The sequence below is a fragment of the Ranitomeya variabilis genome, chromosome 1 (genome assembly GCF_051348905.1).
Source record: "Ranitomeya variabilis isolate aRanVar5 chromosome 1, aRanVar5.hap1, whole genome shotgun sequence".
Taxonomy (NCBI): domain Eukaryota; kingdom Metazoa; phylum Chordata; class Amphibia; order Anura; family Dendrobatidae; genus Ranitomeya; species Ranitomeya variabilis.
In genome coordinates, this window is record NC_135232.1 from 646,429,048 (window position 1) to 646,448,407 (window position 19,360).

General features: G+C 41.6%; 1 protein-coding gene and 1 long non-coding RNA gene across 12 annotated transcripts in view; one reads left to right on the forward strand and one right to left on the reverse strand.

Annotated features, from left to right (window-relative positions):
• SIPA1L1 (signal induced proliferation associated 1 like 1) overlaps positions 1 to 19,360 on the reverse strand; it is a 324,202-nt gene that overhangs the window by 115,100 nt on the left and 189,742 nt on the right. For all 11 annotated transcript variants that reach the window (XM_077262132.1, XM_077262085.1, XM_077262067.1 and 8 more), the window contains one exon: positions 3,183 to 3,313. In XM_077262132.1, coding sequence (XP_077118247.1) covers positions 3,183 to 3,313 — 131 coding nt within the window. The remainder of the gene's footprint in view (positions 1 to 3,182; positions 3,314 to 19,360) is intronic.
• LOC143774501 (uncharacterized) lies at positions 128 to 9,539 on the forward strand. The gene is made up of 3 exons (XR_013215545.1): positions 128 to 227; positions 2,595 to 2,734; positions 9,416 to 9,539. It is a non-coding gene; the product is annotated as an uncharacterized LOC143774501 (long non-coding RNA).

Sequence of the window (19,360 nt, forward strand, 5' to 3'; positions counted from 1 at the left end):
AATACGGAGTCACATTATGAGTTGTCGTGATGAAATTTGGGCACGTTGAATCTGACCGATTGCAAATGTTTTCTTTAGATAGCTGGTGTGATGTGGATTCCAGACCCTAACTAGTTGATGACTTGGGTTCCTATTGACCCTTGTTAATATTGCCTTGCACTGGCGTGTACTCTGGAGGACAGAGAATGAACTTCAATCCAATACTGCGGCCAGCATGCAGCCAGCGGGTAAGGAAAGGGTGAATCAAACACCCGAAAACCCCGCCCATATGACCCAAAACCGGTCCCGCCAAATTCACGTGACAGGTTCCCTTTAAGAGAGTCCCCCACATTAGAAGACCCAAGCAGCACAGGTATTGACATGGTCAGCCATTCTGAAGTATTGGTAGCATTAAAACGGGAACTGTTGCATTGAATTTGCAGTCTGATCTGTAGGCAAAATCTTATAGAGGAGGAGGAGCGAAGCATAATGATATCGAGGTTTTTGGGAAGAGATTCAGTACAACTTGTATTTTAGTTATTAAATTCCTGCTGACTCCAGGCTTAGGGGTCCAGCGAGTGGTCCACATCAGTGATTCAATGCTGGATCTATGTGAAAACTCATAGATGGAAGGATGTCAATCATTAAAAGGGTTGTCTGGGACTTTCAGACTGATGGTTTATCCTTAGGATAGGTTATAACAATCTGATTGATGGGGGTGTGACACACGGAACCCCCATCAATCAGCTGCTACTGGTGCTAGCAGCGTTGCACAGCACAGAGCTGTCAACTGTGAAGTGGCTGCAGCCGTGTACTGCACATCCATCCTTTTTTCGAATTAGCAGGAGGCGGATGTGCAGCCCCCAGCCGTGACCACAGTACAGCTGACAAAGCTGCAGCTCCACGACTGAGCACTTCTGGTCACCGCCAGCACCGGAAACTACTGATTGCCTGGGGTGCCACGTGCCGCACCCCCATGGATCAGATAAGAATAGGCCATCAATGTAAAAGTACCAGACAACCCCTTTAAGAAAAACGGATTGCAATTGCTGAAAAATACGTAAAATAATAAGCAGAGCAAGTTCTTACCCTCCCTAGGACCAGCATCAGCTCCCTGACTCTACTGCAGCCTGTGTTTTGGCTTTGGCGCTGACATTACCACTGTAGTTAATCAGTGAGCACGGCGGCTCATGCTGCCTACCTTGGCACAGACATGGATCTCAGTAACTGGCCACAGTGGTGATGCGAGCTGTCGACATGATGCCACTGTTGCAGCCAAAACACTGAGATCTGAGCAGCTGGCACTGGTTCTGGAGAGGGTGAGAACCAGTTCTGTTTGTAAGTTTTGGGATCTTAAAGTATTTTCAAGCATTTGGAGCCCATTTTCCTTAAAAGTGGAAAATCCCTTTAAGCTTTTAAGCATTAAATTACACATAATTTCTTGCCATATAATGGTGTATAAATTTTCTCAACATCTGCTGCCCTATAGCGTCATGTCTGTGGCTTGAACAGGATTTTCCAGGAGGCAATTTCGCTTTAAAGAGAACCTGTAAGCTGCCTGAGGCTGCCTGAACCACGGGCAGCGTGAATGACACTGCATTCATTCTACATACAGCGTGGCAGAGAAAACATACTTGGAGAATGTGGCTTGGGACTAGACATCTTAGATGACTAGTCCGAGGCCAGTACCCAGCAGCTTATCACTACTTCGCTACTCTACACTGACAGGTCCCACTCTATGCATATACAGAGCGAGACCTGTCAGTCATGGAGAACAAGGTGTGGAGAAGCAGCTGTTACCGGCCTTGAGTAAGTCATCCGAGACATGTAGTCTCTGGCAGGTTTGTAAAAGTATATTTTCTGAAAAGCCACATACACAAGCATGCCCCGTGCATGCTCCGATAACACCTTGTCCGAGCACTCTCGCTCATCACTATTGAGGACCTTTCTCCATGTAGGACATCCAAAGGTGTTGAAAAAACATCCATGCACCATCTGGGTTAGAATGAGAACATCGCTATGTCCTTGGAGGCAGTAAGGCTATGTGCACACGTAGGAAATGTGGTGCAGAATTTTCTGCACTAAATCTGCATCTCCTGGCAGAAAACGCAGGTGCAGATTTGATGCAGTTTTTGTGCGTTTTTGTTGCAGATTTTGTGCAGTTTTTGTGCAGTTTCTGTGCAGATTTTACCACTGCAGATTTCTATTAATGGAGGGGTGCAGAAACACTGCAGAACTGCACAAAAGAAGCAACGTGCACTTCTTTGAAATCTGCAGCGTTTCTGCGCGGATTTTTCTGCACCATCTGCACAGCTTTTTTTTTCACATTGATTTACATTGTACTGTAAATCACAGTGCAGATCTGCAGCGTTTCTGACTGCATCGTGTGCACAGGCCCTTACGCCATCATTTCCTTGTGTCTTAGTGACAGCGGGACAATCATATAGCTCATATTGTCACAACACCAGCAGTTATGAGGATAAAGTACAACGTACTCCACCCTGACTGTCATTACTGTGTCTGGACCTAAGGATGGTACATGGTAAAATAGGTAAAAGGTGCAAAAAAAAAACCCTGAAAAAATTATCTTCTACTAACTGTACTTTCATTTCTAGATAAAATGTGTCAAGAAAAGCAGAGAAGTCAAATAAAACACATTGTGATTGACCCCGCAGCTTCTCCAACACAAAGGGTCACTCTGGTCATGGAGGGAGAGACTTTCCAGCAGACGACATCAGGTTTTTGTACCTTCAGGGTCAGTTTTTAAGAGTATTTCCACCAATATTACAGATCCCAAATCCAACAAGAAAGTGCCCCGCACCAATGGTAACGCCCCCTCTTATCACAGGAGAGGATAATATATTGGCGGAGGGAAAGGAGAGGCCCATAGCGTTACCGCCAGATCATACAAAATTATTGCTAAAACTGAAGGCCAAACACCGCAGTTAAAGGGATTGTCCACTAAGCCCCAGTTCATTCCGAATAGGGAACGACGTCATGGTAGTATATTTACAATATGGAGTAAATTGAGTATTCGGGAAGAGCCCGTATTCCTGCGTTTAAGGGGGTCTCCACTTCAGTGGCACACAGATGGTAACATGGTATTGACTGATAAAGATAAAAAAAATTGCTTTATTTCTCGAGAAAAGTGCCGCCCTGGTCTATGGACTGTTGAAAAATGTACATAAAAATATATATTTTACCTCACTGGTTCGAAAGATGACCCGATAGTTATACTGGGGTCCATTTTCCTTTGCATCTTCCAATTTCTCTCTCCGGATACTCACAGCCACCGGACCAAGATTGTCATCAGATCCAAAGTAATTCCAGTGCTCTGAAAAAAATAAATACAGAAAATGTTTTATACAATACATTTTCCCTCTTATTTCCAACCAAAATAAATATTCTTTGATAGAAGGATTTGTCATACATAGACTGAAAAATCTCACAAACAATACAAGGATATGTTCACATACAGGAGTTAGGGGTGGGTCATTCCATGTCAAGTGAACCAATGATTTTTACCACTATATTTTTAATTCTTTTGAGATTTTGTTATTTGGTAATAGTGTGTCAGAGAATGCAAAATGTGAAGAAAAAAAAAATTCTAGATTTTTTTTTTTTATTGATTTTCAAAGTTCGGAAAAAGTGCGAATTTTGTTGTTGCCTGCCTTTACATTTCTCCCCATAACTCAGGCTAGAAAAGAGATAGAGAAACAAAATAAACACCATTCTACTCAGAACTGTACAGGCTTTCACCAGATATGTCACAAGAGTATCTTTGATAATATTTTACCTATGCGATTGCAAGCGCAAAATTTTAAAACGCATTTCCAAAAAAACCGTTTAGTTTAAAAATTTCAAAAACTGCACATGTGCCTGCTATGCTCCTATTCACATCTGTACCAAAATACAAGATGGGATCATGATGGGATCATATTTTAAAAAATAAAACTATTACAGTGTCAGTTCAAAAATCTTGATTTCAGATCTGCTCAGCTTGTGGTCTAACAGTGTGAGGTCCATATTTACCAAATAATCCATGATTGTTAGATATTCCTGTATTATTTTATTATGTTACCACATAGAAGCAGGAGAGGACAGAGGAGAAGCTTTGTTAGGGCTGAGGATGACCAGGGGTAGACGGTGACTACAGAGCAGGTGACCGGCCGGCAGCTCGGGCCGTATTCACACCAAATCTGAACACCCAGGCAACTCCTCAAATGGAGGGAGAAAAATACTCTTACCATCCAGTTCATGTATTGTACAAACCAGGACTACGAAGAGGAGGAGAGTTTGTTATAACATCGGTTACAGGAAGCAGAACCCATCACAGGGACTCCGCAATACCGGACTGTCATCCCATGTAGTGGAAATAAAGACAGTGACGTCCATGACGTGGTAGAAGGCGGCACAAGATCGGCAATGGACGACAGAACTGGCTATGTCACCTGTGAATATGATCGGCGCTGACGGCTACTGGACTCTCCAAAGATTGTGAAAATGAAGACGTAGAAGTGACTTTTCTGCACCTTCTGGTCCAGCGCCGTCCTTTGTGTATCCAAGAAAATCAGACATTGTAAAAGTTACAAAAATCAGATATAACTCAGGTGGAGCCGAGCACCATGACAGCCGCACATACTCTGACACAGAAGGAAACGGCCATTGCTAGTGAGCGCTTATGGGCAAGATGGCATTTCACCCACTAGAAGGGACACATTGATAATAACAGGCCAGTGTAAAAACCTACTATTAATTGTTTGATTAGTTCATATTTTATAGTACAAGGATTTAACTACTGGACTATTCTTCTTAAACACTTCATAAGTGACATGTTTAGTGATATAATAAAAAAAAAATTGTTCCATGTATAAATAAGGTGGTAGAAATATTGGTTCTTTTAATCTTGTTTTTAACATATAATTAGGATCAGACTGTATTTAGAAAATCACACTTGAGGATATGATCACCGTTTATCTTTTGGCTTGTTCAATGAATTCAGGTTGAAAATGCTGAGCAAGTTGTGTTATGATGATTAAGATGCATTTATTCTGGCACTTTGGTGTTTGTTTTTTGCGTTACTTTATTGTTACATATAAATGTTGAATGCAGTAAGTTGTAATTTGAAAAGAAAAAGGGAAGAAACTCACACAAACATAAAATCAGATGATTCAAGGCTTAAAAAAAATACAAATGTGATAGGTCCCAAGTTGAATCCCTGTACAAATATAAACAAGGACACAAGTAACACACATGCATGTTTTCACAATTTTAAAACATACGTTTTTTTCAGAATTGCGCATCAAAATTTTTAATTTGATTTCTCCAAAACAAAATATAAAGAAACATAGTCTTGTGACATATCAAATGAAAGCCGCTACCGTTCTGAGAAAAATGATGCCTCTCCCACCTCTTTATCTTAATTCTAGCCCGAGATATGATAACAAATGTAAAGCCATACCAGGCCAAAATCCATGCTTTTTCAAAACTTTAAAAATCTGTAAAAAATTAACCGATGAAGAAAAAAATTCTAAACTTTTAATTTGTAATTAACTAAAGTTGTACTTCATAAAACCAAAAAATAAAACAAATCTAAAGACGTAAGGTAAAAAAAATATTCATATTTGGATCACTTGATATGGAATGACCCGGGTTTTTTTTTGCTCCTTTTTTTAGTCAAATTAAAACCTGCTTTTTATCAGTACCAACAAAAACGATGAGATTTCAGAAATCTCACGCACACACTTAAGTTTTTATTTCAGTGTTCTTGCAGTGTTTTTTTCACCCACGGAAAACAATGAGGAAGTGAAGTAATCTGCGCCAAAAATAAAATTGAAAAAAAAAAAAAAACTCGTTACAAACGTCACAAAATCGGTAATTTTAACACAGCTAAGCGAGCAGGTTTTAGCAGTGGTGAAAAAAAAAACACAGCAAAAATCCTGTATGGGAACATAGTCCTAGTGCATGAAATAATATACGGCTCTCCGAAAATATGAGAAGGTGCTTGAGTGGGGCTCCGATCCACATAGGTGTAAAATTCAGCACTCACAGAGAATATGAAGAATAGTGATAAGCGAACGTGCCAGGATAAGGTGTTATCTGAGCATGCTCTGGTGCTAACAGGGTGACTTCGCACAGTTAGCAAAAACCCAATCTCAGCCTTTTATGCTACTTAATCAGGTGACAAACATTAGGTGGTCCGAAACTGTGAAGGGCAGCAAAGAGGCAGGCATCACGGGAAGAGGCATTTTCAGCAAAACTACCGACCCTTCCTCCTCCAAAAGTCCAATATGGGAACAAGTCAGATGCCAGTATGAACAAAATAATCCACCCACCAAAAAATGTAACTTCACAGTCTAGTAGATGTAGAGAATTTTCTCCTTGAGGAATCTTACAGAACATAGGTTTTGCTAAAACTGCTTCTTGGGGAAAAAAAAAAACACACGTAATATAATACGGGATAATTTAAAGCACTTTGCCATGCAATCTAATATGTAATTATCCGTATGTAATTACTAAAAACATTACAAAATAAAGCACGAAAGAGAAAGTAAATAATATGCTTGGCATTAGTTGAGGCAGTGAGATAGGAGGGCGCAGGGGCTAATAAATGTGTAACCGGCTGTTAATAATTTGTTTTAAAAAATAAATATTTTATTCCCCAGAATCCTTTATATTAAAATATGACTGTTTTGCAATACACTAAAAATAGAAGACACATTATCAGGATATGCTTGAAGGATACATTTGGCGTATTTTAAAGAACATTTACTGGTTTATCTATATATACAGTATATATAAAAAATATAGTGTAAATAAACCCTAAATGAGCTATTTAAAAGGAATCTGTAGGATCAACCTTGGTATGCCATCTATGGGGATGTACGGTAAATCATAGAATGCTGAGTAAAATGCCTCCAGAGCTTACTATAAATGGAAGAGGTTACCAGTGTGAGACATGTAATTACCGACAGTCTGCTCTCCTAATCTCACTGCAGAGCTGTGAGTGATTATAACTAACAGTACTGCAGAGCTGTGAGTGATTATAACTAAAACAGTACTGCAGAGCTGTGAGGGATTATAACTAAAACAGTACTGCAGAGCTGTGAGTGATTATAACTAACAGTACTGCAGAGCTGTGAGTGATTATAACTAACACAGTACTGCAGAGCTGTGAGTGATTATAACTAACAGCACTGCAGAGTTGTGAGTGATTATAACTAACACAGTACTGCAGAGCTGTGAGTGATTATAACTAACAGTACTGCAGAGCTGTGTGATTATAACTAACAGTACTGCAGAGCTGTGAGTGATTATAACTAACACACTACTGCAGAGCTGTGAGTGATTATAACTAACAGTACTGCAGAGCTGTGAGTGATTATAACTAACAGTACTGCAGATCTGTGAGTGATTATAACTAACAGTACTGCAGATCTGTGAGTGATTATAACTAACAGTACTGCAGAGCTGTGAGTGATTATAACTAACAGTACTGCAGAGCTGTGAGTGATTATAACTAACAGTACTGCAGAGCTGAGATTTGTCTTACAACAAACACATCTGCAGCTACATCTCTACTCTTCTGTTCTCAGCTCTGCTGCACAGCAATTTCTGACTACCACAAGGTTCTCATTCAGAAGTCTGTTTTTCTAACGTCCAAAAAACAGGCAAATTATTTTTATCAAACTGATCAGTGTGCAGTCCGAGCATCATCAGTTTTTCTCATACGTGGAGACAAAATATGAAAAGCATCTCCTATGTGACAGTCCATGAAAATCAAACCGCACTCGGATGTTATCCGAGTGCTGTCAGAATTTTTTTCAAGGACCCATAAAGTTGCATTGCAGATTCTGATCTGACACTCAAATCAAAATTAAACACGTCTCCATGATTTTGCACAGACCAATCTGAGGAAAATGTCGGGCATGTAAATGGCCCCATAGACTATCACGGGTAAAAATGCTGCCTGTGAAAAACATGGACAGCACTCATAAGCAAAAAGTGGACATGTGAACAATGCCTAACACTACAGTAGAATTGAACTTTGGCTTATTACAAACACGTTTGCACCTGAAGATCTCTTCTCACAATGCTGTCAAAATTGCTGTATTGCTCTCTGCCCCATACTGGCTGCCTGTGAAATTGAAGCCGACAACACTATGACAGGACAAATGCATCTGCAAATGCGTTTGTAATGTGACAAAGCTCAGCTCTGCTGTACTGTATTAGTTATAATCAAACTCAGCTATGCAGTGAGTTCAGGAGAGCAGACTGTACGAGTGGAGTATGAAGAGGAAGACAGATCAGCTGCATGCCGGACTTCCTCTTCATTATCGATTTGTCCGAAGGCGGGGACAGTGATGCCAGTGCTGATTGGGTGCTGGCGTCAAAACGCCACATGAGAGTTTCAGGACCGCGAGTACAGATACTACTGGAACGGCAGCTGCACGGTAAAGAGGGTATAGGTTTTATTATTTTATCATGGCCAAATATTTTGATCAAGAAGGGGTTGCCTTAGTAGTGGGTAAGCTCTTTAAGAAAACAAAAAAATACAGTAAGACACTAACAAAGTCTATATATGTCCATCTATTATACATACACACGTATATATACATATATATCATGTGATATGGTATCAGTGGTAATAAACAATACTCATTATGGATAGGAATTATGAAAATGGTTATGATTACTATATCAGGTTTGGCTTATAGGATTCCATATGAACAGGATAAAATGAGAATACAGTACATAGAAGCATTGTCAGCCCATTCAAATGGTGATAATAAAATACCAATGGACATGAGAAGGACGGCTGAATTTTTTTCTATATCATATGTTAGAAATATGGTTAAATATTTTTTAGAACAAATGTGATATATTCACATGATGCATAAACATGGTAATACCATGTGTGAAAAGAGTTAAAAAGGTTAATTAATCTAATCAAATAATAGTCAATTTAACAGAACAGGTTTTAGCATGCACGGTCCAGCTGCCCTTTTTTCTGCATAGATGCATTTACAACAAAGGGCAAAACTCCAGCAAGTAGCCTCCGGCTAACAAACCAAATTAAATGTCACACCGACTGTTTTATTAATACTTTATAGGTCAGCTCATTAACTAAAAGTTTGATCTTAGTGGCTATGGCGCATTCAGTGCAACCTTCCACTTCCAACATGAGCCAACATGCTATAAGTACCTAAACCACATGGAAAGAGCATTAATTCTTTATTACCAGTATATAGATGATCTTTTATTTTATTTTTTGGGCAATGATTCTGATTGGAGTTAGGCAAAACAATTTGCCGGACCCAGTAATTACAATAAAACTACAATCATCCCATCATTACGATATTCTATGAAATTAAAAAAATACAATTTTGAATTTAATGGTCATACTGGAACATTTCATTTATTTATTTATTTTTAGGATGACATATGGTAAATCCTAAACCAATACTGACTGGGGGACGGCAAAGAACGCTGGTTCCTGTAACAGCTGCAGTTTGCCCTATGTACTGAATACAAGAATAACGTTTTCCCAAAAGGAGCAGATTAAAAACCAAATAGATTTGATGTCTTACACAAGAGAGCAAGGTATTCAATTATTAAGCTGAATACAATTTCCGAATATGGTAAAATATGAACATGAAAGCTCGGCAATCCTATTGTAAGGTGGAACCGCCAAGCTTATGGACCAGTGAGGCACATGGACTCCGGGCGTTGGTGCCATTTCTCACGTGGAACCGAGGAGTTTAACTATCTAGAATCTCAGGAGCAGTCGGACAGACGGAGTGGAGCCCATTACATGCAAGTTGAAAACACAGTAAGTGTAGGTAATGGAGCAAACAAAACTTGGAACACACAAGTTTAAATCCCAACACACAGGTGTGTAGGATTAGGGAGATGATATCTGAGCGACAGCGAGCAACCTGCAAAATACGACGTGGAGCGCAGCAGAGGGCAGCAGAAAGAGGTGAAGGAAGCAGAGCCTGTGATAGCTGTTTAACACCTATACACTATTTAATACCCACCCTCAATATTCGGGATTAGTGGATCCTGTGTTATCAGCTGTATGTAGAGTTATTACATGCCTCTGTTGATAAGGAATCTGCTGAATTTTTTTCCTGAAAAGACAGGAAGTTACACAGCCGCAAAATTCATGCAGAGATTAACAAACAGGCAATGCCTGCATGTGTTGAGTCTGTCGAACAGCAGCAAGACAAAGCAGCGGGGATTCGAACATATTCTTCAAGCACGCCAAAGACACTCAGTTATCACACAAGCATGGATAACACCTTGTCCACTGGGAAGGCTGGACTGGACGAGGAGACAAGGAAGCCTGGGAAAGACAGAAAAGCTGAACTGGCTGGACAGAGCGGAGACCCAGAACAGGCAGTGCAAAGACAAAGGTGGACCTGAGCCACAGAAGCACAAATGACAGACAGGCAAGGAGCAGAGGAAGGAATTGCCTTAAATACATGGAGTGCTGGAGGACTTCCGGGTCACGGTCCTCCAGGATCACAGAGAGGAGATACAGAGCACCTGTAAATCACAAAGAGGAAGTGCTGGAGTGGGCGGTGCGCACGCGCACCCAACGAGAACCAGGGAGCGGAGAAGAATGAAGGAGAGGACGCGCGCCTGCAGTAGGAGCGCGCCGCAGCGGGTAACTATGAGCGGGGGGAGCGGCGGTGGTCCCGGCAGCATGCACGGCCACAGAAGGAGTGGCCGTGACTAATACCCAGTATTTCTATATATTTCCAAAGGGGAGACCAAGTACTGAGTGTGGTGAAGGAGCAGATGTTGCCGATTCAAGTTGAAATGTCCTTGTCTTCATCTTTCCTCGTCTGGCCTGATTGAGGACAGGCGAGGTCATGACAAACGTGGCTAAAATCTTGCCCATTCGCCCCATTTCCGGGATGTGCACAGTGAAGCCAGGTGGTCTCGCCCTGGCTAATGACCAAATCTAGAGGCTTTCAGGTGGGACAAGTTATTTCTTTGTACTACAGCCTGTAGAGAAGGCTATTCAGAAGCTGTTGCATGTCCTCGTTCTCACACTATGACTGATATCAGCACGATGTCCTAATTTTAGATCCACCTACTTAGAAGTAAAGAATAACATACACAATAATGAGAAAAAGGAAGGCTGGGGATGAAAAAGCGTTTGCGGAAAGTGCAACAAAGGCTCTTATTAACACTTCTGTGGCCACATACCGAGACAATGATAGGTCAAAGGGGTTAACAAGTTGTTTAAAATTAGTAACTTTGGTATTCTGTGATGACCAGAGCCATGCAAAACTCTTACCGCCTGCAGTGATCCTGGGCAGCTCTTCTGATTAGTAGGACCTGCCTTTGACGTTGTTGGCCCCAGTCTGCTCCTGACATAGGGCCATTGAGAAATCTTATTGAACTTCCCACAGACAATACATACGCTAGGTTGCAATGGTAGATCTCTTTACATGTCAATCATTTCTTGAGATTTCTTATTCAGAGTAAAAGCCTCTTTTAGGCAATTTTCTCTAAGGCCACTGAACCACGTTAATTCAAATCATTTTGCTCAACTGTATTGATTACCTAGTCTTAGGCTCATGAAAAACCTTTCTTAGGGTCATTTCCTATAAGGTTCTATTCTGTCCATCGGGCACCAGTGGTGTCGCCCATATAACGGATTCAATTTCATTACTCTTTAGTAGAGGACGATATCACATTGACCAGGCAGCGCGGTGGTAAATGAGAAGCCTTTTGTGTTCCAACGCATTTCGGCGATGGACTGGCGCCTTTATCCAGATAAAAAAACAAATATCGGATATGGCATCTGAAAAGTCTGGATGGGATATTCAACAGAACAAGATTAGCATGGGTGCTGGGTAAGGCGATAGTAAGAGGATTCTGTAGAAATCACTTTTCAGCAATCATCTCATTATCATCACACGCAGGATTACAATGAATAGTAGCACCTCTATATATTGATAAAGGATCCACCATTTAGGATAGGCGATCGTTACAGATCACATCCTCCACACTGATTTCTGCATAGGTCATAGAACATGCTCACAACACTTTTCCCCAGAAGTGACAGACTCATTGACAATCTATAGGTTTCTAAGTTTTTGCGAAACATGTGAATGCTTTCAACATTAGGTCAGGGAAAACAACGGTCTAATAATCAATAAAAAAAAAAGAAAATCTAACATCCGAAAATAAACAGATTGGAAAAATAGGTACCGTATTTGTTTATATTAGTTTCCTTTAATGTAGGGTTGATATACAAGCCTGATTGCTTCACATGAGTAATCAGTTTGTTAAACCTCAATCACAGTGACGAGCCACGGTAAGGAGTGATACAACACTGATTGGTAATAAATCATAAAGGTCGTTAGAATATAAGCTGCTTCAGTGCACTGTACAATAACACGTAAGATACTGAAGAATCCAACGAGAACGATCACCAACCACCTCCTCCATTCTGAGGATCAGTCAACATGAAAGGATGAAGCAGGAGTCACCTGCAGGAGTGACCTAACTGGAGATCAATTATCCCCTAATACAGACTCAACGTCTCGTTACAGAGGATTCACTTAATTTTAGATTACAAATACCGTATATAAACAAAAAAAAGACGACTAAAGGTCAAGTGTCAGGTTCTTACTGATATATAGCATGAGGATATACAGTATTTTTTTTATTTTTTATTACATAGGTTTTTAGGATTCTAAATAGTGGAAAATGTTCTAAAATAAAGAAATATGGTAACTATTTACCCCCCTTGGCTCACTTGCCACCACAGATACTGGAAGAGATGACCTCCTGTCCATCATTCATGAGATCACGGAAGCCAACCGAAAGCTCCTCGGTCACTTACTATATATTAGATATTCCCACTGTGGCCACTGATTGACATCAACAGTCACGTGAATAAGAGACAGAACTTTATCAATTCTGGACCACAAAAGGAAGCACCCTTAAGACCTCTGTACCTATTTTGCGAGAATACAGGATCCAAGATTGCCAATCAAAAAGGCCAACTGAAAACAGATGGGAACATATTAGGGTATGTGCACACGTTGCGGATTTTGCTGCGGATCTGCAGCAGTTTTCCATGCGGTGTACAGTACCATGTAAACATATGGAAAACGGAATCCGCAGTGCACATGCAGCGGAAAATACCGCGCGGAGACACTACGCTGTATTTTCCGCAGCATGTCCATTCTTTGTGCGGATTCCGCAGCGTTTTACATCTGTTCCTCAATAGGAATCCACAGGTGTAAAACCGCAGGGGAAATCCGCACAAAAAATGCAGGAAATCTGCGGTAAATCCGCAGATAAAACGCACTGCGGATTTCGCAAAAACGGTGGGGAAAAATCTGCAACTTGTGCACATAGCCTTAAAGCGCTGGTTGATCAAGTACATTCAAGCTTTGTAAGTAAAAGGGAATCGGTCAGCAGATCTTGAAAAGTGCATGATGTACGGGCAGAGAACCAGATTCCAGGATGAGTGACTTACTGGGCTGCTTGCTGCAGATTTTATTAAAAAAGGTTTTATCTGTTGTAGCTATAGCAGTTCTCTGTTGCATAACTCCACCCACACCACTGATTGGCAGCTGTGTACACTGTATATAGGTGGAAAGCTGTCAGTGTTGGGGGCGGGGTTGGACTACCTGGCAGCAGGCCAAGTAGTCCTTTATTGATGATCGCCTGCTGATCAAACAGTGATTTTATAAAATCTACGCATTAAGCAGCCCAGTAAGTAATACATTGGTGGAATCAGGCTCTCTGCCTCTACATTATGCTGCTCTCAGATTAGGTAAAAGAAAACCCAGGCTGGGCAATTCCGCCATATAATAGAAGAAACCTTACACTCCCCTCCAAGACCGAAGCTGTTCTAGAAGTGTCAATGCTAAAATTAATGGCAGTCACTTGACATTGTTACATCACGTGACTGCTGCAGCCAATCAGTGGCCACTGAACGGCTGCAGCTTCTCAGTATTCTGTCACACTATGTTTGCTATGATGGAATAGTGAAAGCTGAACAACTACTTCCGACTAGCTGCAACGGTCATGTAATGTAACAGTGTCATATACCTTTTGAGAATTGCATCATCGGCTTTTGAGGGGAGTATGTTTTTTTCTTTTATACGTGGGATTAGAGTAGTTAAAGGGAACCTATCACCCCGTTTTTTTCGGTATGAGATAAAAATACTGTTAAATATGGCCTGAGCTGTGCATTACAATAGTGTAGTTTGTGGACCCCGATTCCCCACCTATGCTGCCGAAATACGTTACCAAAGTAGTCATTTTCGCCTGTCAATCAGGCTGGTCAGGTCGGATGGGCGTGGCTTCTTCCCCCAGATATTGCGTAGTTTTCCGTTGGTGGCGTAGTGGTGTGCGCATGTCCAAGGTCCCCAATCCTGCACGGGGGGGTGAAAATAGCAGCGATGTCCGTTATTCCATTGGTGGTCGGTGGGCGCGGCCATCTTCCTTTGGCCACGCGTGCGCAGAAGCGGCGCTCTGCTGGCCGCGGCTTCAGAAAAATGGCCGCCGCGATCTCCATCTGCGCACGCGCGGCATCCCGCGGCCATTTTCCTGAAGCCGCGGCCAGCAGAGCGCCGCTTCTGCGCACGCGCGGCCAAAGGAAGATGGCCGCGCCCACCGACCACCAATGGAATAACGGACATCGCTGCTATTTTCACCCCCCCGTGCAGGATTGGGGACGTTGGACATGCGCACACCACTACGCCACCAACGGAAAACTACGCAATATCTGGGGGAAGAAGCCACGCCCATCCGACCTGACCAGCCTGATTGACAGGCGAAAATGACTACTTTGGTAACGTATTTCGGCAGCATAGGTGGGGAATCGGGGTCCACAAACTACACTATTGTAATGCACAGCTCAGGCCATATTTAACAGTATTTTTATCTCATACCGAAAAAAACGGGGTGATAGGTTCCCTTTAAGATTAATGCTTGACAGCCCAGACAACCCATGTAATTATTGTAAGGGCTCAAGCACACGGCTATATTAACAGATGGTGAAGTCACATATTTAGAGTCAAAAATAGAATTGGGTTTTGCTTTGCACTAATGAGGGGCAAACATCCCAAAACACGCGTCTGAAAATAAGAATGACTACTTTGGATTTTATCCTAAGAGTATGTGCACACGTTGCAGATTTGCCTGCGGATTTTTCTGTACTAAATCCGCAGCTCTTGGCAGAAAATGCAGGTGCGTTTTTTGATGCATTTTTGAAAGCTAAATAAAGATGTATTATTGAACTAAAAGAAAAAAAAAAAAAGATTTGTGATGTCACATCTTGTCCAACCCACACTCCATTACACACATAGACAGACAGATAGATAGATGGAATGAGATAGATAGATGTAGACAGATATATGGATAGTTAGGCTACTTTCACACATCAGGTTTTTGCTGTCAGGCACAATCCGGCGAGTTTTGAAAAAAACGGATGTTTTGTTTTTTTTCGCCGGATCCGTTTTTTTTTCTCAGAGTTGTATTATCACCTAATTGCGCCTGATGGCCTCACGTTTCATCCGTTTTTTGCCGGATGTGTAAAAAAAACCCAAAAAACCTGTTTCCGGCGGACAGAGAAAACGTACTGAGGAAAGTATTTTCTGTCCATCGAAAAAACACCCAGCGACCGATCCAGCGAAAAATGTATGAAACAGATGTGAAACAATGAATCCGGCCTCCGAATCCGTTTTTTCATGCATTTTTTCCATTGAAATCATGCACATTTTCCGTTCTCTCTCTCTAAAAAAAAAAAAAAAAAAAAAAAAAAACGGATCAGTTGCATCAGTTTTTCACTATTTGCAACAGATCCGTTTTTTCAAAAATTTGCTGGATCCTGCCTGATGGTTAGATGTTGATGGATATATGGATAATTAGGCTGAATCCGCCAAAAACAGCACGGATCCGCGGTAAAAATGGCAACGTGTGAACATGGCCTTAGTCATATGGTTTGTTAAATGGTCAATGTTGACTTTTAGGATTGCGGCTTCCAATTTGTGGACCAATGTTCAAATCCTCTTCCTCTCTGTAGAGGCACTTCGCTTATTTCATTTCCCAGAGGAACATTGCACAGCTTATTATCCTACTTACCCTGGGATTGCCAGGCATGTTACTCTCCATAAGGAGAAACGTTACTGCTTAACCTCCAGTCAGAGGCATCTCATGCTATGCACTGAAGAGGGGGAAACACCCCGAAACAAATGTCTGCATATTGAGGTTTGGTTTGGCTTTTATCCTAAGTCATGTGGCAAGGATCTAAGTTAAAGGGTCGATATTGACATTAAGGATTGCAGCTTCCAATAGGTGGCACTAGCAAGTCGTCTTCTTCTCTGAAGAGGCAATTATCTGGTGAGGCTATGAGAGTGTTTTCTCACAGGAGTCAGATCCAGTCATGCCTACTACTGCATGGGCCAGTAATTGACAGAATACTGAATCACAGGTAGTAGCAGAAGAAATGCTGGGGCTGGAAACTGACAACCCAATAAGTTTTACAGCATTATAATATAAAGGGTACGCCATGCAGAGTAGTATCAGCAGGATACAGAGGCAGCACAGTGCAGAAGGGAAAAGGCGAAGTGTCAGAAGACAGAACATTTCATTGATGTCTTCTCGCTGAACAGCATTTCGTATAATGGCCTTTTAGTTTATTTTTACATCAAGACAGTAAAACCTCAATCCCCTCCAACCGACGAGGACTTAACCTTGTATTGATCAATGTGCTATTAACAAAATGACCAGACATTTTTCAGGCGTTATGCACTCACTGTGGCTAAGTTGTGTTTTTTCGCAAAGTGTAAAAGTGAATAAAGCCGGTGTGATTCAATCATACAAGCCGTGGTGAAGACTTTGCACTGAGCATGCAAAAATAAAGACAACAGATACTAAAGATATCCCGGCATCTGCTCTGCCCGCCGGGCACCTCACCCACCTGCTGGTTTGTACAAGGAGGGGACCTAAAACCCATGCAGTTCATTGACATTAATGGGGGGTCAAAGAAGACTAAGTGCACTACCTAGTTTTAATACCAGCATGAAAACATTTACGGGGTACATCCTACATGCTTTGTCCAAATGATGACTGCACGGAGGAGTGGGTGTTCTGATCGGACCTGCCCAATGTGTATAGCATCCCCCTTATGAGCTTTAAGAAGGTGGGTGAATGTGAATTATAGTGAATGAAGGTGGGTCATGGCGCCATTCCACGTTAGCAAGTTTCTTCTATCAGATAGGCTGGGTTCAGATGGTTCATATACCGACCCGAACATACAGCATCATGTATTTCTATGAGACTTTAAAAGGAAGTCTAGCAACACAAAATAACTGTCCAAACCAAGCACAGGCACTCTGTGCACTCTTGGCGTTGCCACATATTTAAGTGCACCTTCTCACCTACTTGTTTTCTATCCATCTCCGCCCTATAAAGCCAGAGCTGTGTATCAAACAGGGGGAGGTAGGGGAAAAGAGGAAAAAAGTAGGTGGAAAGGTGTACTCGGTGCACTGAGTGTCTGTACTTGGTATGAACAGTCACTTTGTGCTGACAGACTCCCTTTAGGTTTGGGTGCGGAGACCGGAGGACAGTCTGGGCATTGCAGTCCGCACACGGGTGGCTGTACCTGATAACAAAGGTAGTTCCTATTTGCTTTACGTAGGAACCAGTAATAGTTTGAAATATGTAAGCAAAGAAAATTTTGGAGATTTTACATTTTCCAACTTTAAATATTAATTCAAAGCTTAGGTGATTATATACTATAATTTATTACAGCTGCTGGAGTAACATTTTTTTCTTTTGACATAATGGCATAAAAAGTGTAAGTGGGAAATCAAAATCACAGTATGTTTAAGTAAAATATGGCAAATTTAATAAGAAGCCACTTAATAAATCTGGGGTATCTTTATCCATGTATCAGCTGTTTACTGTATTTTTCGGACTATAAGACATGTCACATGGTACCGCTCATTACAGTAATAAATATGCGGCTTCACCCCTATGGGAGTGGAGTGGGGTCCATATTCATTACTGTAATGAGCGGTACCATGTGACCGCTCACTACAGGAAGAAGCTGCCGGCGCCAGGGAAGCAGGGACTGCGCCAGGAGCAGGCGAGTATGCATAGACAGCTGCCATTCCACCTCCCCTGCCGACCCCTGGGTATGACTCGAGTATAAGCAGAGAGGGGCAATTTCAGCCTTAAAAAATGGGCTGAAATTCTCGGCTTATACTTGAGTATATACGGTAAGTATTCAGAGCATTCCACGCCCATGGGAGTGGAGGGCAATGAATATTCATTTCTCTTTAATAGCATCCTGGTATGATTGGCCACCATCCTCATCCTGGTATGCATGGCCCCATCAGAAAACATTAAAAAAAACAAACCATTACACTTATCTTCCCGGCGCTCCATCTTGTTCCGATGCCTGCAGCTGTTTTATTTTATTATTATTATTAAACAAATTTACGATGACAGACTGGCACAGGGGGGAGAGGACCCTGTACTTGCGGACATTCTACAAGCTTTATTCTTGTAAGCAGCGCATGGCAGGGAAGTCATCTGCTGCTTGCAAGTCGAAGGGCAGCTGACAGAATACTCACTGCTCTGCACGCCGGGACTGTGTGCGTGGAAAGCAGTGAGTATTCATTGCTCTTTAGTAATAAGCAGTGTCAGCCGCAACCTTCCTGCAGCTGCCAGCGGGTGGTCAAGTGTGCTGCTACTTAAGAGAAATGAGGGGGACCAAATATATGTACCAAGATAGGGGACATTAAGTACAGAACTGACCACATTTTTTGTTTAAATTTTTTTCCCAATTTCCTCCTCTAAAACCTAGGTGTGTCTTATGGTCCGGTGCGTCTTATAATCCAAAAAATACGGCAATATTTGCAGCCACAGATTTTGCTCTAGTGAGGCCCTACTGCCTCCTGATAAGACCCAATAGCTTTTATAGTCACTTAAGTCAGAAGAGTTAAAAAAAAAAAAAAATTGTTTTTTAAATGCCAAAAAACCTTTCCCTATGCCTACTTGAGGCTATACTTGATGAAAAACTTTATCCTTTAGAAACCCATCAGAGGCCTCTCATCCAGCCAAATCAGACCTCCTGATCTGCACTGATGAGGGACAAACATTCCAAAACATGCATCCGCAAATGGAGTGGATGGTTTGGCTTCTTAACCCAAGTAAAATGGTAAGGCTCGTTAAAAAGATCAACATTTACTTTTAAGATTGCTACTTCCAATATATGGAACTTAAAGTTCCTGTCATTTTTTTTTTTTTTACCTAAAAAGGCAATTTATTTATCTAAATCTTCCAGAGCAGCCTTCAGTCTCCCTACGACAACTGTTCTCAACAAGGAGAA